The sequence below is a fragment of the Hipposideros armiger genome, unplaced genomic scaffold (genome assembly GCF_001890085.2).
Source record: "Hipposideros armiger isolate ML-2016 unplaced genomic scaffold, ASM189008v1 scaffold_149, whole genome shotgun sequence".
In the NCBI taxonomy this organism is placed as follows: Eukaryota; Metazoa; Chordata; class Mammalia; order Chiroptera; family Hipposideridae; genus Hipposideros; species Hipposideros armiger.
In genome coordinates this window covers 2,798,200-2,825,787 of record NW_017731499.1, presented here as the reverse complement: position 1 = coordinate 2,825,787, position 27,588 = coordinate 2,798,200, and the positions used below count along the sequence as shown (strand labels likewise).

General features: G+C 47.0%; 1 protein-coding gene across 3 annotated transcripts in view; it reads left to right on the top strand.

Moving 5' to 3' along the window:
* Window positions 1-27,588, top strand: part of CPPED1 (calcineurin like phosphoesterase domain containing 1) — a 78,843-nt gene that overhangs the window by 36,905 nt on the left and 14,350 nt on the right. For all 3 annotated transcript variants that reach the window (XR_002124924.1, XM_019650897.1, XM_019650898.1), the window contains exon 3: window positions 13,906-14,328. Coding sequence is in view for 2 of the 3 variants with exons in the window: in XM_019650897.1 (XP_019506442.1) it covers window positions 13,906-14,328 (423 nt within the window). In the remaining variant the exon portion in view is untranslated. The remainder of the gene's footprint in view (window positions 1-13,905; window positions 14,329-27,588) is intronic.

The window sequence follows — 27,588 nt, the reverse complement described above, 5'->3', positions numbered from 1 at the left end:
GCAGGAAGTGGCTGGTGTCTTCCATCAGCAGGTATCAACTGAAATTTGCCTAGAGAGGAGACATTTCAGTTTGTGGCTTAACGTTCTTTGGATGCAAGCAACAGAAACCAACTGGCCAATTGAAGAAAATGAAAAGGAAAAGAATTGAAAGGATAAGAGGTGGTTCACAGGATTGGAGGCAAAGCCGAAAAACAAGCGTCTGGAAACCAGAGGCCCCACTAGCTCTGGGGAGTGGCAAGCAGAGCTTCATGGGAGATGGTTCCACTGCACAGCTCTGCAGGTGCTCTGTTCCTGCCGTTTCTCATCCTTGTGTCACTGTACTCAAGAATCAGTGTCGGGGAGAGAAAGGCCGGCTGGCCCAGTTGGTGCACACGCCCAGCCTTGACCAGGAAGAGCGGGAGCGCATGTCCTCTTAAATGACAGCCCCAGCAGAGCCTGTGAACATCTGGGGAAGGTAGTTCCACAAAAACCACGATGGTGGTGCAGTTACCAGAAGAAGAAGTAAACGCAGAATATTTGACAGATCCTGCCACAGGGAGAGCCATGGGGAACAAGATGCGGAGACAGGAGAGCCCTGCAGATTGTCAGGAGCCTGGTATAGTTTTGAAAGTGCTTAGCATGTGCATTCGTCTGCTTAGGCTGCTGTAACAAACTACCATGCTGGGTGGCTTAAACAACAAACACTGTGTTTCTCACAGTTCTGGAAGCTGGACGTGCAAGATCAAAGTGCCAGGAGATCCAGTATCTGGTGCGAGCCCTCATCCTGGTTTGCATGCAGCTGCCTTCTTGCGTGCCCACATGGTGGGGTGCTGAGAGAGAAAGCAGGCTCTTGGGTCTGTTCTCAAAAGGGCACTAACTAATCCCATTGATAAGGGCCCTACCCCTGTGATCTAATCACCCCCCAACGATCCATACTGATTAATACCACATTGGGGAGGGGATGTCAGGATTTTAGCATATGAACTGGGGGGAGGCATAAACATTCAGTCCATAACGTGTTAAAAAATCCAGTAATTTTTTCCAAGAAATGCTTTTGGTGGTTGATACAGTAATAGGATAATAAGAAAAACAATTTCAATGATACACTCACACTGTAGTGAATTTATGACGGTTCAGACAAGTTGAATTTGTTTTAACTTCATTTTGCTTGTAAATCTGAAAGGTCTTTAGCTTGTAAATCTGAAAGGCAAGAGAGTTTGGAGTTGGTATTGCCACACAGGCAGAATAAAAAACAGATGTAGTTTTTTCACTCCGTTACATGCAGTCTCTCCCTGTTTATTCATTTGTTTACCTGCCAGGATAACCCTCAAGTAACTGATTTTTAGAGTTTAATAAATTTGATCCACTCAAAACTGACACAAATTGATTTATCCCCACCAATCTGAAGGCAACTGTGGTTGAACAGGAGGCATTTAGGGAGAATTAAGTGGGAGCTGTCAAGATTGCACAAAGCTTCCCCATTTGTATGTGGTAGAGAGATAACACGGGCGTTTCTTATCCAGCGTGGCAACTCATTAAACCCTGAACAGCGACTCAGGTGCACGTTTATGTTATAAAACTCGCATCATGTATGCTTTTTAACATCCAAAGGATGTTTTTCACCAAACTCCAGTTACAAGCTGTGATGCTCTTTCAGTAGATTCTTGGAAAGAAAAAATGAGCCCTTTCATTTTAAAATAGTACTTTAACCTCTGCTCTATCCCTGTTGTGTTTGATTTTGTATGCCAGAACTGGTTTTTTTATGAGAAACCTTTTCTTCAAGGCAAACTTGGGTTCATCTACTCGTTAATTTATGGTGTAGTGGGAAACGCTTGGACCTGCAGCTCAGACAAAACTGGGGTTGAGTTCTGGCACTACTTCCTATTAGCGTGGTGAATAGGGAGCTTTCTGCTTATTTCCAATTCAGCTTGTTTACTGAGTTGCCTACTGTAGGCATTTCTCCTATTTTATCATTGAGTCTTCAAAATCTTACTGAGGATTAGGTATTAGGCTACATATTTTTAAAGTTTTAAATGTTTCAGCATGTTAAAAAACTGAAAAACTTGAAAGCATCAAGAATACCAAAAATAGTCTAGAGATTAATAAAATGAATACACAGCCAGCTTATGAAATAAAGCATTAACAATACCGTTGAAGCCGCCTGTGTGCCAGCTTCAGTTAAGGATTAAGGGCATGTGACAGAATCCAAATAGCACTGGCATATACATACATTTCTCTCCCTCAGGTAATGAGAAGTTTGGAGTATTCCTGTGACCCAGGCTTTCCTAGCTTTGTGCTCCTTCATCTTTAGGGTGTAGCCTTTGTTTCCATGCTTACAGAATGGCTGCCGGAGCTGCAGCCATCACGTCTGAGTTCCATGAGGGAGGAAAGGCCAGTGGCAAAAGGGCTTTTCAGGAAGGCCTATCCAGTGACTTCCATTCCGGAGACTAGAATTGTACTGGAGAATGTAGTTACTAGCCAAGACCATTTTTGCTGCCGTTAATGTGTGGGTTCTTTTAGTAAGGGATAGGAAAAAAAAGGGTTATTAGGTGGGCAGCTGGACCCTTTTCTCTGACAGCTAAACACTATCTTAAAGTAAGAGTTTTGTTTTTTTTAATTGCATCTCTTTGTATTTTTTCTATATGTGTATGTATTCTTCAGAAATATAAGCTTCTTTTACATGGTTTTTAAACTTCATGTAAATGGTATCATCTCCTATATATGTTCTTCCACAGCTTGCTTGTCCCCCCCTCACTTAGCTGTATGTGAGAGTCATCTGCATTCATAGGTAGCATTGTAGTTCATTTATTTTCACTGTTGGAGAGTATTTCAGTATACGAAGTCTGACAGTGAAGTTCGCGAATTCATCCTAGAAAAAGTGCTACCTGCTTCATTGCTGAATATTACTACTGTTACCTTTGAAGTCCTCCCCTTGGCAAGCTATGCACTGACACCAGTGCCTAGTCCACCCTTCAAAGCAATTTTGTAATTCTTTTTCTGGAATGGCCATCAGAGCTATCATAATATTACCTTTAATGTCCTCCTGAATGTCATCAAAATGCCTTCCTTTCAATATTTCCTTTATCTTTGGGTAAAGAAAGAAGTCATTGGGGGCCAGATCAGGTGAGTAGGGAGGATGTTCCAATACAGTGATTTGTTTCCTGGCTAAAAACTCCCTCACAGACAGTACCGTGTGAGCTGGTGCATTGTCATGATGCAAGAGCCAAGAATTGTTGGTGAAAAGTTCAGGTCGTCTTTTTCACGTGGCCTTTTCACCACTTACAAATAGTAAATTTAGTTAACTGTTTGTCCAGTTGGTACAAATTCATAATGAATAATCCCTCTGATATCCCAAAAGGTTAGCAACATCATTGCAACAAGTTTGCGAACTTAATTGTCACACCTCGTATGACAGTACAATAATTTACTTGTCCATCATGTTGTTGGACATACAAGATGTTTTCAGGTTTTCACTACTGTATCTTCCCGTTTCTGTTCCATTGATTAATGAACTGATTTATTTTCTCCTTATTATGGGTGTTATTTTCCTATTTATTTGCATTTCTGGTCATTTTTGGCTAGATTCCAGACATAGTGAATTTTACCTGGTTGGATGCTAGTTTTTTTTTGTCTTCCTCTAAATATTTTTTGAGCCCTTCAAGGACACGGTTAAGTTAGTCAGAAACAGCTAGTCCTTTCTGTCTTGCTCTTAAGTTTGTCAGGCAAGACCAGAGCAGAGTTTGGCTTGGTGCTAATTTTGCCCCACTACTGACGCAAACCGCTGGAGTGTTCCACACAATGGCGTTCCTCTCTGACTGGTGGGCGTAGGAATGGTTCCTGGCCCTGTGTGAGCGCTGGGGACTATTCCTGCTAGTCCTTTCAAGTGTTTCTTTACTTGGCCTGGGGTAGTTAGCTCACACGTGCTGATGAGTCTGACTGTGGGCTGGAGGGAGACACTCAGCAGATACCTGGAGTTCTCGGTCAGTGCAGCTCTCTCCTCACTGGACCTCTGCCCTCAAACTCTTGACACCTTGACACATGGACTCCCTGGGTCCCCCCGCCCTGCAGCATAGCCTGGAAACTCTCCTTGCAGTGTCTGGGGAGTTGGAGGGCTCGCCTCACTTATTTCCTGTTTCTTATGGTCACTCACTGCCCTGGCCTCCTGTTCAGGGTCTTGAGTGTCATCGGTTCCTATAGTTTGTCCAGTTTTTCATCATTCCGGGCAGGAGGGTAAATCCAGTATGTGTCCCTCCTCTGCTGGGAGCAGAAGTAAGTCCTCATTGTGGTTTCAATTTCTTTTTTGTAATTATCAGAGGTTAAGCATGTGCAGTCATCTGACCTCGTGGACTTCCTCTTCTCCAAATTTTCTGTTTATCTCAGCCTGTTTTTGTCCACTGAGATAGCAGCTCTTAAAATGTGATTATATTTTGGAGGCGCCCCCGGTAGATATCTTTTTCTAGTAACGTAGAATAGTTCTTTCTGTGTTTTATGGGTTATTGCTCTTTTGTCAGCTTATGTTGGTTGTTGCTGACTTTTCTTAGATTTAATTATGTTTTCATTTAAAAAATTATTTTGTCTTTGCAGGGCATTTTTTGTTTTAAGAAATTACTTTTTACCCTGAGGTCACTAAGATACTCTATTTTCTTCTAAAAGCTTAAACGGTCTTTTATACTTAGGTCATTAATTTGTTTGGAACTGATTTTTGTGTGTGGAGGGATAGGGACCCAGTTTTATTTTTTCTAGTTGGGGTTGCCAGTTGCCCCAGCACCATTTAATGAATAGTCTGTTTTTCCAGAAAGAGTCAGCATGGAGGGCCTGAGGCTTCCCCTCTGAAAGACCTGTTCACACGTCAGCCCTTGGCTGGTGCCTGGGAACCTGGATTTCGGGAGGGTTCCCACCACTGTGGTAAGAGGGGCTTGCTGTGCCTGAACTGTACAAACATGTGGTTTATGCTGAACACCCCCTTTCCTTCTGCGAGTCTGGAACCGTGGTCTGTGCCAGGTTACAGGCTGCCTTTGTGACCAGCCCCCAGAAAACACCCTGGGCACGGGGTCTCTGATGAGCTTCCCAGGTAGACAGCGTGTCACACGTGCTGTCACAGTATGTTGCAGGAGGAGTTAAGCACGTCCTGTGTGTCCCCACTGGGACAGGCCTCTCGGAAGCTGGCACCCGATTTCCTGCATGCTTTGCACCACACACCCGGCCTCTTTGCTGACCTTGGTCTGTGTCCTTGGCTGGGTGCTGAGTCCTCTGGGTCCTCCCAACAAGTCATCCAACCTGGGGGTGGTCTCAGGGCCCACAATACTCTATTCTTTCCCTGCTGATACGAAAATCGTCCCGAGACGTAGATACTGGGCAGCGTTCCTAACTAGTCTTAATTGTTAATTTCCTCATCTAAACATGGCAGCCCCCTTCCCTTCCAGGTGATTTGATACATAGCCTGGCACACCCCCTATATCACTCCATAAATGGTAATTAATAACCATAAGAAAGGAACAGGTAAAGTGGTGTGTTCGCGTCGAGCAAAGTGTCGCATATTCGGCAGTAAATCTTTCTGGCAGGTATATTCTATGTTTTTGCAAAGAGTGAAGTAAACTTCCCCATGTCTATTTAAGATCGGAAATCATGTTTTTTTAATCACTGTGGAATATTTATAGTTCCTTTCATATCCTTAATTAGGGATTTTCCACCTTCCTAATCCCAAGGTTCTTTAATATGCTTCACATCCCCACCTTTGTGTCATGTAATGGGCTGACTCTCTGTGTCCCCCCAGAATTCGTATGTTGAAGTCATGAACCCCAAGTGATGATATCTGGAGGTGGGGTCCTTGGGGTGCAGCCCTTAGAGTTGGGATTATAAAAGGGGACCCCCAGAGAGCTCTTTCACCCCCCTTTACACCATGTGAGGGCACAGCAAAAACCTGACTGCCTGCAACTTGAAAGAGGGCCCTCACCAGCACCCACCCAGGCCGGCACCTGAACTCAGCCCGCCAGCCCCTAAAACGGCAGGAAATAAACGTCTGTTGTTTCTAAACCACCCAGCTTGTGGCATGTTGTTTCAGCAGCTCGAGCCGGCCAAGGCATGTTTTGGTGTGATTTCTCACGTACAAGCCAGCTCTTCAACCTGGCGCTTTGATTCATGTTATATTTCTTATCAGTTAAACGATTCCATTAAAATATGTTGAAAGGCATGTCTACAGTTACTTAAAACATTTTTTTTCTAAAGTATTACGGTCATGTCTACATATTTCTCGAATCTTGTATTTATAAGAATATTCCTATGTTGTCCTGTGTTAAATACCGTTGACTGTGTTTGGCCATGGATCGCAGGTGAGCAGGTAAGCACAGGTACCGTGATTGGCATTATACACTAGAAATGTTAGGTTGCAGCACAGTTAGCTGTGAACCCGCTCATCGCCTTCCAGCAGATGTCTTATTTGGCCACTTAGTGTCTTTCGTGCCACAGACATTCACATGCCTGACCTGCTTTTTGACAGTGATGTTTTTCTGATGTCTTGTATGAACAGATCAGCAATGTCCAACTATAATAATTTCTTCCCCTAATGAAAAGAAAGCAAACGAGCGTGCCCATTTCAAAGACTGCTCTGATGAGCTTGAACACGCCGTAAATCGCTCCTGCAGCGAATGGAGTCCCTTTATCACTCCTAATGACTGCTGTCTCTCTCCACTCACGTGATTCTCTACAGCTCTCCGTAAACAGGTCCGTCGCAGTTCACTTATTTTACAGGAAAGCATCCAAAGGAGGATTTATTTTTTTCTGCCCATTTTTTTTAAAGTCTGATATAAAACCATTTTGAGCATCTCGGTGCCATTTACGAGGCAGAACAGCTCTTTTGGATGATTTACCTCGTCCGGTCTCCTGCCCACTACGTTCTAAGTACCATTCAGCCAGCTGGCCTGAAGTTATGGGGATATTTTGTCATCATTGGGTCCCTTATGTTGCTGTGTCAGGGGACGCTCCTGGGTTAGGAGTGGGAGTGTTACCTAGAGCCCCGCTGACTCTTAGAGCTGTTAGTCAAATTACTTACCCAACACATTGAATAGTTGTGGACCCTTAGGCCCCTTCTCCTTTGATCGGGTGAGGAATGCCAGTGCATCACTTAGGAAAGTGGCTGCAGCTACAGGCAACTTAAACACAGGTTCCGCCTTCACCAGCCCAGCAGTGTCCTCGGGGACCCGGGTCCCCTGACTTGGAGCACCTCAGCATTCTGGCTTTCATCTTCCGGTTTGTTTCCTTGTGATCTCAGGGGGGCCGTGTTGGCCACATGCGGGTCCCCTTTTATCCGGAAAGCAAACACTTCCCTGGGATTGTGCCCTCTGTACCGTCACCCTGACGGACCGGCCCGCTGGACTTCGCATCAGTCAGATCCGGGTCACACGGCCATTCCTGGACTCCAGGGAGTTTTGGAAAATGGGGATTGGCTTCGACCAGGGATCGGCAAACTTTTGAGATGGAAGAGCCAATCCTGTTCCTCACAACTATTTAAAAATCATTCGAGAGCTGTAAATATATTTTTACATAATCACCATTATGTGAATGTCCTTTAAAAATTTTATAAATGAAACTACGATAGTTTTATTTTCATTTTCAATTTTCCTTCAGAGTCACATGTACGTACCCAAAGAGCCACATATGGCTCATGAGCCGCAGTTTGCCGACCCCTGGCTTAGACCAATCCTAGTCCAGTGTAGCTGGGCACGGCACATGGCCAAACAAAATTTGGTGTCTGTTGGCCAGGAGGAAGGGAGAAGGGATATTGTACAAGGTTGGTGGTGTTGGCCACAGATACGTATTCTTAGTCTTTCTGTCATACTCGTACACCATACCACATCCCATTATCACCATTCAAACCCAGAAAGAACTTGTCACCTCTTTGCCAAGCTTGCTTACGAGTATGTCGCTTCCCCTGTCTCTTAGGGGGGCTAGCAGCTAAATCCTTTAAATAAATATAAGATCCACAGAGGCCTGGCCCTGCCTGCCTGCCGTGGCCTGATCCTGCACTGTACTCTTCCATGCATCTGTCCTTTTTAACACACCCTCACCTCACACTCCTGTCCTGCCACAGGGCCTTGGCACCTGCTCTTCACTGCTGAGAACTCTCTCCTTCACCCCCACCCCTTCCCAAATATCATCATGACCCACTCAGGAAAGCTGGCCCTGACCTCCTCAACTGGCTCACAGCGCCTGATATACAAAGGCGAGAGTTTCGAGTACCCTTTCTTCATAACACTAATGATACATTCTAATTTTATATTTAGTTGTGAGCCCTTTTTACTGTCCTTAATCCTCAGTAGACCGTGAGCTCCGTGAGAGCAAGGACCAGGCCTAATCATACTCATGATCTGAATTCTTAAAGTATGTTTTGGCTGCAGGTTTAAACAATAAAAAATGTAGCTTCAATAAAGTGGGGCTTATTTCTCTTTCATAATAACAAGTCTGAATCTTGGCATTGATTCAGTTGCTCAGTTAGCATGGTCACAATCTGCATGTCTGCCATGATTTTGTGACTTAACGCCTGGTTGCAAGGTGGCTGCCGTAGGCCAGCTCCCTTCTCCATGTTTAAGAAAATAAGAAGGAAGTTTGGGAGACAGTACCAGTGACATCTCACCCTTTTCTCAAGAAAGCAGACGTTTCCCCAGAATCCACCAGGCCCATTTCTGCTTGTGTCACTTTGTCACTTGGCCACCTTTAGCTAGAAAGGAGTCTGGAAACCATGTGTGTAGCTTTTGCAGCCTCTATACTGGAAGTGAACAGGGGAGGACCTGGGAGGTAGCCTAGCCCACCAGTCGTGGTCTGCCCTCCCCACCCCTGTGGCCCCAGCATTGACCTAAACAAGTACTGTGGTATTAGTGGGCAGGTAGGAAAAACTCACCTGCTTTGATTATTTGTTCGTTCACTCATTCATTGTCCAGTATGAGCCAAGCTCCATACTAGTCACTCTACACGCATATTTTCTTAATCTCATGACAGTTCTGGCAAGTTAGACATTACACTTATTTTGGGGTTAGAAACAGAATCATAGGAAGACTAAGTGACTTGCCTAAGGTTATGCAGCTCTCTGCGGGGCAGAACCGGTGCTCAGCCCCAAGGCCAACCTCGCTCCGGAGCCCTCTCACCTCCCACAGCGCTCCACTGCCTCCCAGAACCATTACAGCTGATCCTGTGAAAATGCCCGCATTTGACTTTTTTTCTACCAGAAGGCAATGATTATTAGCCTGCCAGAGGTTACCTTCCACATTAAACATGTGGGCAGAAACAGTTTGCTAATAATACCACAACTGTGATTTGGGGTGATTTTGTATTTGGGGGTCTAATGAGGTGACACACATTTTATGAGCAAGGTTATAATTTTTAGTTCAGAGCCCTGTATGGTAGGCTACTTAATAAACATTTACCCAGGGGTTAGTCCATACTCTTTAACACTCTAAATAATTTGCATAATTTGCTCCTGTTTAAGTAGGTAACGCACATTGCCAGGGGCTTTCTGCCCTTTATTATTCCTGAAAATCCTGGCACTCTTGTTGCAAAAATAAATGAAGCAATGATCATCTATATTCATGTCCACCACTCACATTATGCATTCGTGAACTAAAACGTTCAGCAATATTTCATTCCTGCAGGTTTTTTAAAATTGTGTGTGGGTTTGTGTGTGTGTGTGTGTGTGTGGGTGTGTGGGTGTGTGTGAGATTATAAAAGTAATAGATGCTCAATTTAAAAAACTTGGGGAAGACTGAGAAAAATCACTCATCATTCTATCTACCCAGAGGTAATAACTATTAACATTTTTGGCATGTTTCCTTTCTAATATTAAAGGAATTATTTTGTAGAGCCGAGTTCATACATTATTTACAGTTCTGTGTGCTGTGCTTTTTTGTGGAGCATCCGTGAGCCTCCTTGTCAGTCCAGGCAAGATTGCGAATGGCTGTATAACGCCCCTTCACTGAGAACACGCCGTCCTTGACGGTTTTGACATTTTCACTAAAAAACAGTGGTATAGCACCTCCAGTGAAAATATTTTCAGTGCTATTTTACATGCTTTAAGATAGAAACATTTTTTTGATACGTGTGCCTCAGGACCTGCCTCTTAATACTGAGAGGATTTTGTAAATGTGTTTTGCGGAGTTACACATCAGCATACTCCGTTTTCGCCAGTCGCCCCGTTTCTCCAGCAGCGTTCGCGCTCTTTCAGAATGTCTAATGTCTTCCTCCCTTTGTGGTTCGCCATGATTGCTTCCTGTTCCCCTGGCCCGCCTTCCGCGTCCTGATTTCCTCCTGCCCAGCACGAGGGTGCTGCCCTCAAGTCCACGTTTATCACGATAGCCGCGCGAGAGCGCATCCCCCACGCACCCATCCTTCCCTCTTCCCAACCCTTCTGTTCAGATGGCTTCCGAATAGGGTGACTCAGCTGTCTGAGCTTGGGGCCCTCCGAGCTGCAGAGGCCCCGCCGACACCCACCAGGTGCCAAGCGACTGCCGCCCGCTCGTGTTGGCAGAGGGATTTCTGTAACTTCTCCCGTGCCCAGGGCTGATGCTCGAGTTCGTATGGAGAAACTGGCTTTTCGTTATGTTTGTTTTGGTTTTGTGGTTCAAGGCCGGGAAAATAGTTTATCCTCCTCGGTGAGGTGATGTGTGCTATAAATATGAGAACTTACCAGAGGAGAGTTTTTTTTATTGTTTTGTTTTTTAATTTTTAGAAACAGGTATTTCATGTATTTCCTTCAAAAGACAGTATTCAATCGTCTCAACAGACACTCATGGAGTTCCCTGGGGCTCTGTCTTCTCTCCCCATTGCATTCATCGGGCATCAGCTCAGGAGATGGCGTCTGTACCCTTTCCCATTCACAGCTGAGAACACCAGCTCTGGAGTCAGGCTGGGTAACCCGGATGGGAGCTGAATTTCGGGTTGCCAGATTTAGCAAATAAAAATACAGGAATACAAACACTGCATGGGATGCAGGTATACTAAAAAATTACCCATTTGAATTCACAGTTAACTGGATGTCTTGTATTTTATCTAGCAGCCCTACCTGGGTTAAAATCCAGCCGTGACTCGTATGAACTCTGTGACCTTGAATGAGGGCCTCACCTGTGCCTCAGTTTCCCCATTTGTATTACTACTGCTGCATAGGGTTCTTGTAGGAGCAAATGAGACCATCTGTGTTAGAGCATCTAGCTCAGTGCCGAGTACATAATAGGCACTCCAAAAATGTAAGCTCTTTTGATTACTCTGGCTTGTCCACTCTTCACTGCCCCACTTCCCAGAAAGTGCTAGGTTCTTCCTGATGTCTGCCTTCTCCGCTGCTATTCCTTAGCTAGGAAAGCCCCCTTCTATTTTTAGCAGGCCCTAATTGCTCCTAAGCCTTTTAATGTTGATAAAAGTGAACTGGCATCTTAAGATGCTTAACCATAGAGCTGGGAGGACTATGAGTGGAGCTGGGCCCCTTGTTAACTCTGTAATCCTGACTTCCTGTTAAACTTTGTGGTAGCTTCTGGGGGAGGGGCTGCTGCTGTTGCTTCACGTGAGCAGCCGGTTGGAGCCCCGGGTTGGAGGTGTGCCTTCCCACTCTGCAGTGGTGGTTTTTGTTTCTTTTTGTTTTTCCGAATAAACTGTTCTTTTGTGGCTTTTCTGGAGAGTTATTTTTCGCCAGTCAACAATGTTTGCTTGGAGCGCTGGGGTCTCTGGGAAGGCTCGCTCACCCCAACTGGGTTGGTGACCTCCACTTGTGCTTCCATGGGGCCTGGGGCTCCCCTCACATAACTTGACAACTCATGTGATGCCACATGATCATCGCCTGCTCCCTGGTGTGGTTCCCCTCTAGAGTCTGAGCTCCATGAGAACACAGATAACACCTTACTTGTGCTAGTGTGACCATGACCCAGCACACAGTAGGACAGCAGGTATGTGTTGAATAAATGCCTAGCCAGAGACAAGTAATTTCTGTTCTTCTAGTCCTTTGATGACTGGGGCATTTTCGATGTGGCCTCTCGCTTTGAAAGCAGTGACTGTTTTTGGAGTTGAACTGTGAAACGTCTGTTAACTTTTCATTAGGTTGTGTATTTAAAATCCCAAATGGAATCAAAGATTTTGGGTCGTAGCCAGAGTTCAGATCATAAAATGGAATCTTAAAGTAAAAAGAGGCAGTCATTCTAAATAAGACCTTTTCAGGCATCTGACACCCCAGCAGCTCTAAGCAGATGAATTGGGCTCATTTCTTGCTCTTAGGCGACTTGGCCGTGCCATAGGTGAATCTGCTCAGGACTGTCCTGCACTTCCTCGTTTCAGACATTGCATTGTCTCTTGCCAGCCTCAGCCTTGAGCACTGTCTGGCAGGCACCAAGTGCCTAGTAGGTTTGTTACATTCATATTCCATCACTACCTTACAGTAGCACCAAAGTTGGCTCTAAAGAATATAAGTACCAGAGAGGTGATCACTTTGGGGGGACATAATTTATGGGAGACCTTGGCCAGCAGTGACAAGTTCAGACAGTGACAGAACATGTACGCATTTTCTCCTCTGTGTTTTCTTACTCAAACAGGACAACGCTTACGTACATTTAGATGGTCTCCGTCCTTCCCATTTGTGGCATCACAGCCCTGTTCCGGTTTTTATTACCTATTGGATGAAAACCATAGAATCGCCTCTCTGACAGCGTCTCTCCCCCTACTCACTTCCCTTGGAGCCATTCTGTCGGCCTTCGGCAGGTGAATCTTCACAAGGTCACAGTCCTCCTAACATGACACCTTTCTCAGGACATGTCAGGACTCCCACACCCTCCTGCCTCCCTCATACACACTTTTTTGCTTGCTTTTCAAATTCATGATGGAAACAAAATGTTGGGTGTAATTTTCACCTGCTCATGGCAGCCTTTTTCATCATCCCTAGGGAAGGTGAGCTGCCTGTTGTTGTCATGTTTCTCATGTTGTCTTTGCATGACACCAAGCACGTTCCCCAGGACTGACATGGCGAGTTACGTCCTGTCCCCACTTTGCTTTTCTCAGTAATGCTTCATAACATCTGAAACAGATGGGTGCGCATCTCAAATCTCCTCGACAAATTATCTGACTCCCAGTTTGAAGGGAAGAAGTTGTGTGTCTTTGGCTCACAGCTCACCTCCAGTAACTAAATCAGCGCCTTATACATAGTCAGCACTCAGTAAGCATTTGTTGAATAAATTAGCACAAAGGGGCTCCAAAAAAAAAAATGTGGAATTGAATTGGTCATTTTAAAGCCCGTTTATTAAAGTTTTAATGTGTTATTATAGGAAGTGTGGAAGCCGGGAATCTGAGGGAGGAGAGTCCCCACACGCTTTCCAGTTCTTTATGGAAATAATGATCTGCACACCGAATCCTGTGTGCTGGGGGGAAGTGCTTAATGTGAAGACATGAGCCCTTGCAAGTTTACACACAGTTGGTGGAATATAAAATGCCTCTGCCCTGTATGAGGGGCATTTGATGAGATGCATGTGCCAGTTAATCAAGCCATTTGGAGTCTAAGAATTTTTCCCCTTAGGATGTGCACCCAGCCTGCAAGGCCGCCAGTTTAGTAAGAAACCCTTCAGTTTGGGACGCCTGTTCAAAGCTGGGTCCACACACCACAGGGGCGCGCACATGATCACCCACTGAGATGGGGCAGAAAGGTTACAACTCTGTATTTGTATCTAAATAAAAGAAATCAAGCTTCACTCACATTTCATATTACAGCAACTCCACCATCACTCCGTCTGCAGCCATTGAATTTCCAAGGCGTCCTGAGGGAACCCCCGGGGACAATGTTTCCCATCCCACTTGTTGATTTGCTTTTAGTTTAGGATTATTTTTGCAGTTTCCGTGAGCCTGGTTGACTAGATTTCTAGATTATTCTCTTATGTTAGTAAACGCATAAACAGCCTCGGCCATCTCTTCCAGGGGCGCCCTGGCGGAAGGAGCAGACGGCGGACCTGCAGCGGCTGCTCAGGCGCGTGGACAGCGAGATTCCGCTGGTCCTCGTTAGCGGCAACCACGACGTGGGCAACACCCCCACCCCCGAGACGATCGCGGAGTTCCAGCAGACTTGGGGAGATGACTATTTCAGCTTCTGGGTAGGGGGCGTCCTGTTCCTGGTCCTCAACTCCCAGTTCCTGTACGACGCCTCCGGGTGCCCCGCCCTGAAGCAGGCGCAGGACCGGTGGCTGGAGCAGCAGCTGAGTGAGGCCGGGCAGCGGAAGTGCCAGCACGCAGTCGTCTTCCAGCACATCCCGCTGTTCCTCGGGAGCATCGACGAGGACGACGACTACTTCAACGTCACCAAGGCTATTCGGAAGGAGCTGGCAGACAAGTTCATCAAAGCAGGTAGTGTGTGGGTGGAAGGGCGGTCGGAAGCGGTTTCTGCAGCCTGGCCAAGGGGAGACAGGACGGGGCTTTGGACGGAACTAGATCCTGATCCCAGCTCTGCCTGCCACTCACTGGCTCTGTGGCCTGGACAGGCAGCGTAGCCCTTCTGGGACTCAGTTTCCTCATCTGTGAAATGGGAATAGCAGAAGTCGCTCTCGTGGGCAGGTTGTGAGGATTAAATGAGAAGTGGCCCGTAACGCATTAGAACAGCCCTAGCCTCCGAGTCTTATTTAAAATTGTGGCAGCTGTGAGCAGCTGAGAATGGGGGCCCTGCAGGTCGGGGTCATTGGGGGGCGGGGAGAGGGGGTGTCTGAGTGTGGCTCAATGTGTGCAGGAAGAGGGAAGATGCCGGGGGCACCTTTTCTCATTTCTCTGAGAAGCAGGAACTTGCCCAGGGCAGGTGACCTTGGAGACCAAGCTTCCCACTGGTACAACCTGGGAAATCCTGGGGCGGGGCTGTGATGGGCAGGTGGGTCCCGGGGCCTGGTCAGTGCTCCTTTTGAGAGGACTGAGTTCCTCTCCAGAACCAGGAGAGAGAAGCCTATTTAGTGTCATCTCACCTTGCTGTTCTTTTTTCTTTCTTTCTTTCTGTCTTTCTGTCTTTCTGTCTTTTCTGTCTTTCTTTCTGCTTATAAACTGCAGAAATTTATTTCGCACAGTTCTGGAGGCTGGGAAGTGCAAGATCAAGTGCCAGCGTGGTGGGGTTCTAGCAAGGAGCTCTTCCTGGTTCATAGCTGACCCTTCTCAGTGTGTCTTCACATGATGGAAAGGCTGTACTTTCTTAACTGGTCGTACATTTGACACGTGCGTGCACCCTCACACGAAACAAAGGCACTCCCTTCATAGAGAGCTCAGTTTCCAGCGGTGCTCCATGTGGGGCTAGCTGGCACACCTCATTTTTCCTGGGAGCCCCTGCAGTGTTCCTCTCCTGAAAAACGGTATGTTCTGAGCTGACCCCCGAGTTACCAGTGACTTGGCAGGATTCCAGTTTTGACAACTGGTGTGTCTCTTGTTTTGATCCTAATGCCTCTTCTTAGATCTTTCCAGTGTGTATTTCATCAGACTTTTCTAAAATTTAAATACATGCATTTAATATGCATTATTGGGGGTAGGGAGAGAGAGGGAAGTGGCCTGACCCAGCAGCAAGCATTCATCAAAAAAAAAAAAAAAAAAAAAAAAAAAACCCAACACTTTTCATCTCTGAGCGTTAAATGTGTTCTCATTTACTTGGGGAAAGTACAATAGGCCCTTCTGTATTTTTGAGGCATTTTACAAAAAGCTTGCATAATTGGAGACATTTTCCAACTGTTCTATGGAGATGAAGTTAGAAAACTTCTATTAAGCCTTTTGAAATTTTATGCCATGCTTGAGTTGGTGCAGAACACTGTTCTGATGACAAGGAAACGAGGTGTCAGGATGGCATCAGCACACCGTGGAGACTATTTTGTAACAGAGAATAATGTCAGAGAGAACATTTAATGCCACTGAAATGATTCCTTTCATATCGGATGTTAAATGGTGCAAATGCTGCTCTTTGTTCTCCGTTCTTGTCAACCGCAGTCTTGAGTGGCATGTGGTTCTGGGTTTCCCATCGGAGGATGGAACACGTGCCGACCACGAGCACCCCAGATATTGAGATCTGTAGACATTTCTAAAGAGAGAGCCCACAGCTCCAGTAGCATCCTCGGGGAGGCCTGCTGCCCACTCACCAGGAGCCCCAGAGGGTGGCATATCTGGTGTGCACCAGCCTCCTCCCCTTTCAGGCCTGCAGCCCTGCAAGCTCAGGAGGGATGTGTCGACATAGCCAGAGCTGGTGTGTGCTCCCGAGGTGGACTCCACTTGCCCCAGCTCACAGAGACCGATCACTACCGCCAGAAAGTCAATTGATTAACTTAGGACAAGACCGAAACCCTCTCCCCCACCCACAGCCCCGCCAGTGCAGTACCGTCCCGTAGGCAGAGCAACATGGGACCCCAGATCCTAGTCAGGAGGTTGCTTACTACGTGTGGGTCAGAGCAGGGAGCCAGTTTTCTTCACTCTGAGTAGCATCAGGCTCTGGAACCCTGGTGGACCGTCGGCAGGAGGGCCTCTGGGACCAGGAAGACTCTGATATGTCACATGTCTTTAATTCTGCCTCCTTGAGATCTCCCCAACCTGTCCACTACTTTAGGCCACCATTATATCTCACCTGGGTCATAGCAACAGCTCTGAGCTAGTCCCCTGCCCCACTCTCACCCCATTACAGTCCCTTCTCCATCTAGCAGCCAGAGGGATCGTGTAGCTGCACACCGCCACTCTTCGAGGCCCCCCTCGCCCCCAGGAGAAGGCCAGGTCCTCACCCTTCCTCGTCATCTCTGCCTCGTCCATTTCACCTGGCCAGCATCTACTCAGCCTTGACACCTGGTCTAAGGTGGCCCCCAGCCCCTCACTGCATCCTTCCTCATCTTTCCCAGATCCCAGCGGATCTGTACTTCGTGACTTGTCTAATCTCGGCTCCTCAAGCACAGGGACGCTGTTGCAGTCACCTCTTCATTCAGAAGGCTCAGGTCTTAGCTCCTAATAAAAGGCCTCATCAGTATTTGTGAAACCCGCTGTGACTCCTGCTCCTGCTCTCAGTGGCCGACTGACCTAGCTCATGCCTTTGTTTGACACCCGCTGTGTGCAGGCACAGAGCAGGCCAAGTCCGTGTTCGCGCAGGACTCCAGGCACCGCCTGTCTGTGCTGTGTCCGAGTGTCAGCACACATCACATGGCCTCTAGGTCCTTGGCCTTGGGAAAGCCACCCGTGTGTCTTCTGCTCTGAGGCACATGCTAGCTTTCTGGGTTCACTCAGCAGCCGGTTTCTCTCTGCACAGGCGGCCCCCAATATTCCCACCAGGCACCACCTTCACGAATGAGAAGGTGTCCTCTTCTTGGCTACCAGCCTTAGGATCTTCACCTAAACCTGCTCACACGGAAAACAGAGATGGGTGACCGTCCTGCAGTCACCTGGCAGTTTTAGTGGCTTCACTAAACCAGGCTTACTAGCCTTTCAGACACAGAACAAACCGGGGCCACGTCCGGAAGAGACCCGGATGTGGCACGCTGAGTGACCTGCCTGGTGGGAAGCCCAGGTAGGGTGCGGGCTGTCACGGGGACTTATATGCCCCCGTGACTCAGTAACGCAGGAGGGTGCTCGGGTCACAGCAGTGTAATTTGAACTGATTTTGGAAAGCCAGAAGTTTCGAGTGACATTTTGTAAAATTCATGACCTTAAAGACCATGATAGCATTGGGGGTGATGGTGGCAGATGGTTGTCATACTGCCTCGGCTTCCCCCCAGAGCGACAGTATTCCCTAGTACGACTTCAGCCTCATTTATCTCCTTGTGTGAAAATGCCAGTGCTCAAAAATATGTCAGAAGCTCATCAGAATATGCAGGGTAGCTTTTAATTATGATAATTGTGTTGTTATAAAATACCCTTTGAAAGAGCACATCCCTGCTCAAACCACCGTGGAGGTAAAACCCCACTTACTTCCTGCAAGCTTAATGAATAATTCTGAATCATTGTGTGGGATGAATAAATGATTTAATAACGAGCATCAACAATCATCTCACATTGTTGCATTAACTTCTAAATGGGATGAGGGAGACGAGGAGGAGGGGTGTTACTATACAGTGGGCCACCGTGTGTTTAGGGACTCGGTCTGTGAAGCCAGCCTGCCAGCTCCTCAGCTCAGGTTTCCGTAGAAACGGATGCGTTCTGTTTCTACTTCTGCTGCTCAGTAAAAACCCTTCTCTGTATGATGCAGAAATGTTGTCAACAGCCAGTACAAATAAACAGTTGTCAGGGCCGCACAGATGCCCAGATGGGAAGCGGCACCCATCTTTTCTCTCTTCTTTTTGCTCTGCCCAAGAAGAATCTATTTCATCACATCCATGGGAAGTAGAAATTGGTTTTCCCCTTAATTCGCCTGATACCTCTTCGGAGTTGCAAAGACAGACAGTAGATAATGAAATCCTGGCCATTGTTTCTGTTCCTCCTGCCTTTGTCAGCAGCAGGTTAATATGTGACCCTGCTAACAGGGACTCCAGCTTAAAAACTCACTCTTAAAAAACAGAAGTCTAGCTCTAACTGTTTGCCTTGATGTCTCAATACCTTTTCTTTCTTCCACTCTCAATGGAGGGATTAGAACTGTGTAGTAGAGAGCCCTGAGTGAACTGGCAATTACGAAAAATCCCAATAAGTTGATCTTTCCTCAACAAGTTAATGAGTAATTTCAGAGAATTACAGTTTTATCTCTAGTCTTTGTGCTGTAAAAGAGAGAGAGATCTTAGCCCAAGGTTATGATTTTAGAATTTCAAAGTTTTTATTTATTTTTATTTTTTTAATTTTTTTTAGCTGAGCCATCCTGCCACCTGTTGCCAGCTCAGTGGCAACTCAGCTCAGGCCGGGAATCGAACCAGTGACCCTGTTGCTCAGAGCTCGCACTCTTGAGCGTGCTCTTAACCAGATGAGCCACTTGGCCGGCCCTAGAATTTCAAAGTTTTAAAGAACAAAATAATTAGGTTTTCAGGGTTCACTTTATAGGAAAAAATAAAACATCAGATTCTGCTCTAACATCTTACCGCATTTGGGTTGAAATTATTTGTGTATGTCCTGGTTCTTTCAGGAGTGGGATCCCAGCCTTGTTCACCTGTGTAAGCCCAGCCCCTGTCCAAGACTGTCACATAGTAGCCCCTCAGTAAATAAATATCGTTTAAATGGAATTGATTTAAACTTGATTCAAATCTATTTATCAGCAGAATCATAGGTACTGGCCATATTACCTATGGATTGGTGTTTACCAGCTGACTTTTCAATGGGAAATGCATTACCTAGAGCAGGGGTTGGCAAACTTTTTCTACCAAGGGTCAGTTTCATGCATTTCGAGCCACAGTCTCTGCCCTTGTAGCATGAAGTAGCCACAGATAATACAGAGCAAATGGGCGTGGCTGTGTTCCAATAAAACTTTATTTACAAAAACAGGTGGTGGGCCTGCAGGCCATAGTTTCCCCACCCCTGGCTTAGAGAAACGTTCCCTTTACAGGGTGACGCTCCTCCTCACCCCAGGACCTCATCTACACGGTGCATATGTCCGATCCCAGATGCTCCTGGTGACCCCACTGTGACAACCACCTGAGCAAAGCTCAGGCTCCTGAGTGGAGGGCTTGCCTAGAGGAGGCCCGTGATGTAATTGGGGGTGGGGGAGGAGGGGGAGGGTACAGGGGGCACTTAAACCGCAACCCTTGAATGTTTACTTTCACATATGCTAGAAAAATTTAGCCAACTCATCAATTTAAAGAAAATGCTAAGTAAATTATAGTGTGTGTAGTATGCAGGTGTGGCAGCACTTGTGAAGGTGGTACAGAGGTGACGTGTTCACGCCGGCAGGATGGGCGACACTGTGTAACACCCAGCGTGAGCAGGAAGGCTTTGACTTTGGGCAGACCTACGTGCAAATCCTTCAGTGCCCCTCCCCAGCTAAGTGGTTCCACATAAGCTGCTGAGCATCTCCCTGCCTTGGTTGTCTCACTTGTTAAATGGGGGTGTTGTCCCCACCACATAGGGTTGGTGGGAGAATCAAATAGAGTGAGGCATGCATTAAAGCACTTGGCAGCGAGTGTGTGCGCAATAAAGGATTGTTTCTTTTATGACCCGGACCGTGTTTCAAGCCCCTGGTGGGCAAATGTGCTTTGGTGGGGAGCTGGCTTTGTCCTTTCGTCAGAGTGGCGCGTCTCATCCCTGGGGTGCTGGCAGGAAGGGTCAGGGTCCTCTTGCCCTGTGTCCATGAGAATCTCCAGGCCAGGAGAGGCATGTCAAATTTGGGGACATGCCTGCAGCGTGCTAGCATAACTGTGAATTGAAAAAGGAAGGAATTAGTAACTCTTTTCCTAATTCAAACTACAGGAAGTGAAGCGAGACCAAAAAGCTCTTGGCTCCTGGGACCTGGGATATACAGGAAGATCAAGTGTTTCAGGGAATCTGAGATTTCAGGGGTGGGTGAGGAATGCATGTTATTTTAGTTTTATTAAAAGCGTGTATTCGCTTGAAAGGTTGGGAAGCACTGAACTAGATGGAAAATTCCTGTGGAATTTAGTGATAGAATTTGACTCTTCATTATTTGTTTAAAGCACATACCTCACCAGTGAATGTCTTGGTAAACACACCTTTGCATGCGTAACTTCACAGTCAGATTTTTCTGAATCTGATAAATGTGTCCACAAGACAGTGGGAATCATCTCGTGATGTCCCCTGTTTAGAATGCATTTAAGAAACTATCTTAATGGTTTTTGTGGGGGGGTTTTCTAACCAACTTTCAAGGGAGAACTTGCTAGCAGTCCTTTTTAAGCATCCGTAGAGGTTCGAGCGTCTGGGGGCACATCAGCTTGAGGAATTTCCACTCTTTAACTTTCTGCGGTTTGGTCTTGAGTTCATTTTCCCAGGTTTGGTCTGTTTTATGGCTCTGTCAGTTCACCACCATCGGGCATCACACTTCAGTCGTTTGATGCCTGTGTTTCCTTCTTTATAAACCCAGATAAAAGACCAACTGCCGAAGCTACATCTGGTGCGAAGTGATGGATTACATTTCTCACTTTGGAGGTACCCTTAACAGTTGGGCTAATTAAAGCTAAAATCAAGTCCTGACGGTAAATATTTACAAATCGAGAATCTGGCATGTGTAAATGTGCGCTGCCAGTTCCCAAAGTTAACGTTTATTCATTCAGCAGATAGCACGGGTGGCCTTGTGCTAGGCCCTGGGGACGGCCATAAACAAGACAGGTAGAGGCCCGAACTCCGGGATGGTAGGCCGCTCTGGTACTGAGAATTCCAGAGCTTGTTGAAAAATTGCACTGCGGTGTTTCCGAACGGTGCATGGAAAACAGCCATATCTGTTGGAATTTATCAAGTCACAATATTATATCTTCTTTTTTTAGGTCATGTTTTAAAAATAGCAATTAGTGTCATTTTCCAATGAGCAGTGGGATTCCTTTGTCAAATCGCAATATCCTTCGCTTAGCTGAACACTCTTCCTTCCTCTGCCAGCTCACGGGCTTTTGTATTTACCGGACTTGCTTTCAGTTCAGAGGCATTTGCCCCCACTGTGTCCAACGGTCTAAGTACCATTTTAGGATATTGCTACGTAAAACAAGCTAGAGATGGCTTTAATTCCATTGTTCTGTTTTACTTAACAAAAATGTTTGCATGTTGATGATTCCTGTGGAAGTAAAAGAATGGTGCCCATTTGGATAAAGCCTCTGGGTGCAGACATGGCGCGTCACGCCCCCTCTTCACAACCCTGAGGACATTCTGGCCGCGGCTGTTGCCCAGGTGAGGACACTGAACACACAGTAGCAAGAAGCGGAGCCTCACTGGCTCCCGAGTCCATTTTATGGTGAACTCATAGACACATATGAGGAAGGAAAAGAGTTTTTCTGAAATGTCTCCTGTGCGTAAGGCACTAGCCTACGGCTGTTGGCATCCAGGTCAGGAGTCGCTGCGGTGACGTTGCCCAGGTAGAAGGGGCATTGTCTGGGCAGGTGCGAGGCAGCCCTAGCGACACGCCTCCGGCCTAGGTGCCCTCACTTCCTCTGGTAGCACCGAAGGAAGGAACCTCCCTCATTAAGCAGTTTTTCTCCTGACAAAGGCCAACGATCAAGTTCCTTGAGAGCCGTGGCTAATGTTCAGTTTATGATCACACACGTTCTTGTCAGCGGCCATTGTCATTGTTACCACCGGCGGCACAACAGCCCTGCAAGGTGTTGGCGCTCTCTGCACTTGACTGACAAGCCAACTCAAGCCATAGAGGCTGCATCACGTGTTCAGGTCCCAGAGCTACGAACGAAGCAGGGTTTTGTGGGGGTCGGATGAAGTTATCCAACACCTTGGCGCAGGGTCTGCTTCCTGCTAATGCTGGTGCTGCTGATATGATCCATCTTACTGCCGTCGTTATCATTATTAAAATATGTAAATGCCACTGTTAGATAAATTGCTATGTAAGGAACGTGTTTACTCTTTTCTGTGAGTTCACACCTCTGACCCGCTGGGTTGCCAGAGGGTTGCCAGATTTGGAACCCGAGTCTTTCTTTCTACGGCTGCTCTGCCCACCACACAGGTGCCATGTCCCAGAGACAGCCCTGTGATGTGCTGCCAGTGGGTGCCAAAACCACAGGGTACCCACCTGCCTCAGTTTTATTCCATAAGCCGTTTAACACAATTAACCTTACATTCATCTCATAATAACTACCACTTGCTAAATTCTGTATCACAGGTACTATTCTGATTTTATAGACAAGGAAACTGAGGCAGAGAGGGACCAATCAGCTTCACCAAGATTGACACAGCGGGAAGTGGCAGAGCTGGGCTCGGGTCCCAAGCCTCTGACTCTAGGGCCCGGCCTCTTCACCATGCACCCGCTGTTGGGGTAGTGAGTGCACGCTGGGCGTGGGTGCTGACAGCAAGCTAGGAGGAGCTAGGCCGGCTCATATTGGGGCACGTCCCACCTGCTCACCCACCACGTCCATTTTCCACCTGCCCTCCTAAGGGGCTCTCGGGAGGAGCTGGTCCGGCCAGAAGACACAGAGGCTTAGATGGGAATGTCCGAGGGGTCTGCAGAGTGAGGGTCCTGGGAGTCCACTGGGCCTGGGATTCCCCTCCAGCCTCAGCAAGCGGCACTTTTCTTTCAGGGCACGCCCCTTCGCCCATCCTTTCACCCTGAGCATGTGCATTGTGCCTCCTGAGGACAAAGCTGCTATGGTTGGTGTTCTTCATGAAACGGGGGTCTGTACCTCCCAGGGGAGATGCTCTGGCCCAGGGGTCCAAGTTCAGGTGGGCTCTTATCTGAGGATTCGGAGCCCCAACAAAATCTCACTTAAAAAGGGGGGACCGTAGCTCATAGACAATAGTGAAAAAAATAAAAATAAAGGTTGATTTTGAGACAGTCTTGAGAAAAGAAACAAATATGGCAGGCAGTTTCTTTCCACTTGGATAAAGAGTTATTTGTTACTGCAAAATAGGCACCCACCCTTAGAATGAATGAAGAATGAATCACATGTCGGCTTGGTTTCCTTGGCTGAAGCTGTCTAAAATAATTGTCTGAAAGCATTCTGCACTTCACACCTGGTGCTGGCAGCAGCGGTGTTGAGGGTAGTTTCTGTAAGAGAAAAAATATTTGCAGGTTCATCAGTTTTCCTAAGGGGCTCTTTCCCAACTGTCGATAATCTGATTATCGCCGTTCTCGGAAATTAATGTGTGTGTTTACTCTGCCACATCCTTCTTTGTCAATGCCTTCGCGTAATTCCACAGTTCCTGGTGTCACTTTCTTGGCTTTATGAAATCCTGCGTCTTTAGTATGATTTGTGATTTCACACAGAAGAGCCGGCTGCCTGGTTGCACAAGTTTGGGTATTTGGAGTAGGGGCTTGGTTTCTAAGCAGTCCATTCATTAACATGTTCTTGTTATTAAGAAACGTTTTTTGGGCTGGCCAAGTGGCTCAGTTGGTTAAGAGCTCGCTCAAGAGTGTGAGCTCTGAGCAACAGGGTCACCAGTTCGATTCCCAGCCTGAGCTGAGCTGCCAACAGGTGACAGGATCGCTCAGCTAAAAAAAAAGAAAAAGAAACATTTCTTTTCATGCAGCTGAAGTCATATCGTAGGAGCATTTTAGAAGCATAAGATTACATCATATGTAGTATTATCTCATATCATTCAAAATGTGGCCCAAACCACAGATATTTGGTATGACATAGACATACCACGTTCATTGAACTCTTTAGTTACATTATTGGACATTTAAGTAGTTTCCACTTTTCCCCTGTGATAAATACTACTGTCATGAACTTCTTCGTGCACAGACAAGCCCAAACGTTAAAATAAAAATGCTACACATTTTAGTTTATGAAACCCATGCCTGACATTGGTCTTGGGGAGGCCCAGCATGACGAGAGTCCTGCTGAGTGGAAGAGGTTCCACGTTCTCCCTGGAGGAATAAGTGGAGCCCTTGGCACTGGAGTTGGGGGCTCTGCTTATTGTACATTCACCTGTGCGCTTGTGAACACTTACTGCACGTGCTCTCTACCTTTGGAAACTGGGGAGACAAAGACATAAGCCTTGGGCCCACCCTCTAGAAGCTCAGAGTCTAGGGGGGCAGTCGGGGAAGAAACCCCAGAATTCTTATCAGTGTACAAGTCCGAGGGTGGGGACTTCGTGACACTTTTTTCTTTTTAGTGTTATTGAAGTTCCTCTCTCCATAAATCGCATTTGACGTTGAGTAGGTACTTTGAGTGCTACCTATTATTGGATAGGGGCATGGTTTCTTTTCATAACGTGTGAATTGCGTCAGACCTGTTGCCAGGGATGACCTGCACATCAGGGACATTTCATCTCTCCTTCCTTCCTTCCTTCCTTCCTTCTTCCTTCATCATTTTTTCCCTTCCTTCCTTTAATGCATAACAACCTTTACTTCAGGGCTGTGTCTTTATGAAATCGCTCCATCCAGTGTTTGCTTTGGGGGCACCCACTCACTTAATTCCGGAGGTTTGGAGTTGCCCGCTCTGTGCCAAACCCAGTGGTCATGGCAAAGACCACTTTCAAGGGAAGGAAACCTCTTCTGGGCGACTGATGTATCAGCACACGGAAGCACTGTGATCAGTGCCCCATTTTCTGCCTTCAGATCAGGGCATTCACCTTGTCAAGGTCACTGACTCTCTGGCCAAAGGTGCCCACTCCTTAGACAGGGAAAGCCGAGTGCCTCTGGTCCAGCAGGGGGCGGTCCAAGGGGCCTTCGGCCGTAATTGTATAAAAATTACATAATTATCATTTTTTCTTAAAAACTGTGAAAACAGATTGTACAAAATGTTAATATTTGTTATCTGTGGGTGGTGGGAATATAAATGTTACATTACTTTTTGTACTCATCTGAATCGTCTAAGTTTCTCCAAAAATGAAAAAAGAATCATGGAAAGAATCCCTGTAATGAAGTCTATCTAGGTCAGGGATTGGCAAATTTTTTCGTTAAAGGGCCAGACAGTAAATAATGTAGACTTTGTGGGCCCCAGGCAATACTGAGGAGACTACATCAGTGCTGTATAAACCTAAATGTAGCCATTTACCGGTGTAAGAAGCATTCTTAGCTCACATTCCGTATAAGCAAACAGACAGTGGACTGTGGCGTGCTGACCCCTGGTCTAAGTACCTAAGATCAATCACTGTTGACACTTAACATTTAAGGATAACAGTTACAGAGCCATCAGTTTTCAAAAATGTATGCCATTTAGCACTCTCCACACTTAATCTCTTTTAGCCACAAGTGAAAGGCTAAGATCTAAGGGAGGAAAAGATTTTCTTTCTTTGTTCAGGGCACCAGTGTGACAGGCTGAGGACACTTCTCCCCAGACCCTTCACAGCTCCCTGTGGCCATGTGACCCAGTCCTGGAATTTAGTAAGTGGGGCTTCCCTCTTCTTCCCGCTTGGACCTTGGATGCAGGGTTACCTCACCATGTCACCTGGAAGCCCTGCAGCCAGCCATCTTGCAGTCTCGAGGACAAAGCCACAAGCTGAGGGTGGCAGAGCAGAAAAAGAGAAGGAGCCTGGATCCTTAGCGAAATCCTTAAGCTGCTGCACCCGCCCTGACTGCCCAGCGCCTTTCTTTCTGTGGGATGGAGCAGCGATCACAGATAAGCACAAGCACACCCTTGACTGGTTTAAGCCACTGACTGCTGAATGTCCTGACACATCTGGGGGCAGAAAGGAGGGCAGATGGGGAGGCAGAGGACAAGGAGACCCAGCAGCCACAAAGACCAAAGACCACCCAGAGGCTGGAGAGCAGAGAGGGCTATGAGCGGGTTCTGGTGGAAAAACCAACGGGACGCACGTCCTAGAAGGAGGAAGCGAGTCTGGGGTGATTCCTGCATTACCTAGTGACTGTGCTGGCCGAGGGAGCCCCCCAAAGGAGGTGCAGGCATTGGGACGAAAGGAGTGAGTGAGTGTAGGCAGTGCCTGCAGGGACGTCAGCGAGGTCCTCGACGCAGTCCCGGAACTGAGTCTGGGCTGGGGAGTGACCTGGAATCATGGGCAGACGGGGTGGTGGGGTCACCGCAGAGGCTGAGGTCATCCATTGAGCATGGGCATGGACGGCACCCGGGGAGGGCCACCTCCCAAAGGGCCGTGGGGAAGTGTGCTGGTTTAGCAAATGCCGTGATCTTTGAGGAACCTCTGCCTGCTGGGAACCTTTCTTTCCCCAGTTACTAAAACGAAACTGACTTTCCCACGGTGCTCGTGTTCAATGGCTGCAGCACTCCCCTCTGGGACCTGCCTGGCTCGAGTCTGACCTAGAGCACTTGTTCCCGAGCACATTTCATCTTCAGTGCCATGCAGAACAGAACTCTCCCTCCCGTGACTTGCCGCCACCTCTGTCTACCTCCCTCGAGTATTTTTGGACGGATTTCCAATTTGATACATGATCATGCCGTCCGTCAAAACAATCTTTTTAATGAGCCTCTTGTCCTGACAGCTGTGTTTAAGATAGGACATGCAAATGGCTAATGGAAATCTAGAAAATTGTCCATTCTGGATTGGAACCCGAATGCGTGCCCCACGCTCCATCTCATATGCAAGCCTGCCATCTTCTTTTAAAAATAAAGAGATTATGAATAGCGGAAAAAAAAGATGTAATTTGTGCAAATGAATAAAAGACCTTCTGATCAGATGCTTAGAGAAGGATGGGAGGAAGGTATAATTATTGAGTGCCGCCTGAGTGTGTCACACGCAGCTTCCTGCTGTGTGACCTTGGGCACGGCTCTCTCATTTGATCTTCTCAGCGACCCTAGGGGTGATTGATATTATTCCTACCTTCCAAAGGGGTAAACTGAGGCTCTGAGCAGTGGATGGATATGCTACACTCACACAGCTTGGCTGTGGCAGACTGCATTTCAAGCCCAGTCACCTGACTCCTACCCCAACCTGCGTCCGCTTTTCTGGCAGCCAAATATTAATATGATAAAATATAGCCCTTCTCTGGCGCGCACACACACACACAGGTTTTGAGTTTCCAAGTCATCAGGAAGGGGAAAAATTAAGTTAAAAATGGAGCCTAGCCACTCCTATAGAAAAGAATACGGGGAAGTGAGTCTGAAGATGCAGGAGCGCAATGAGTCCCCAGTCCTGGCAGGTTCGTGATGCTGCGCTGAGGTCACCCACCGTCCC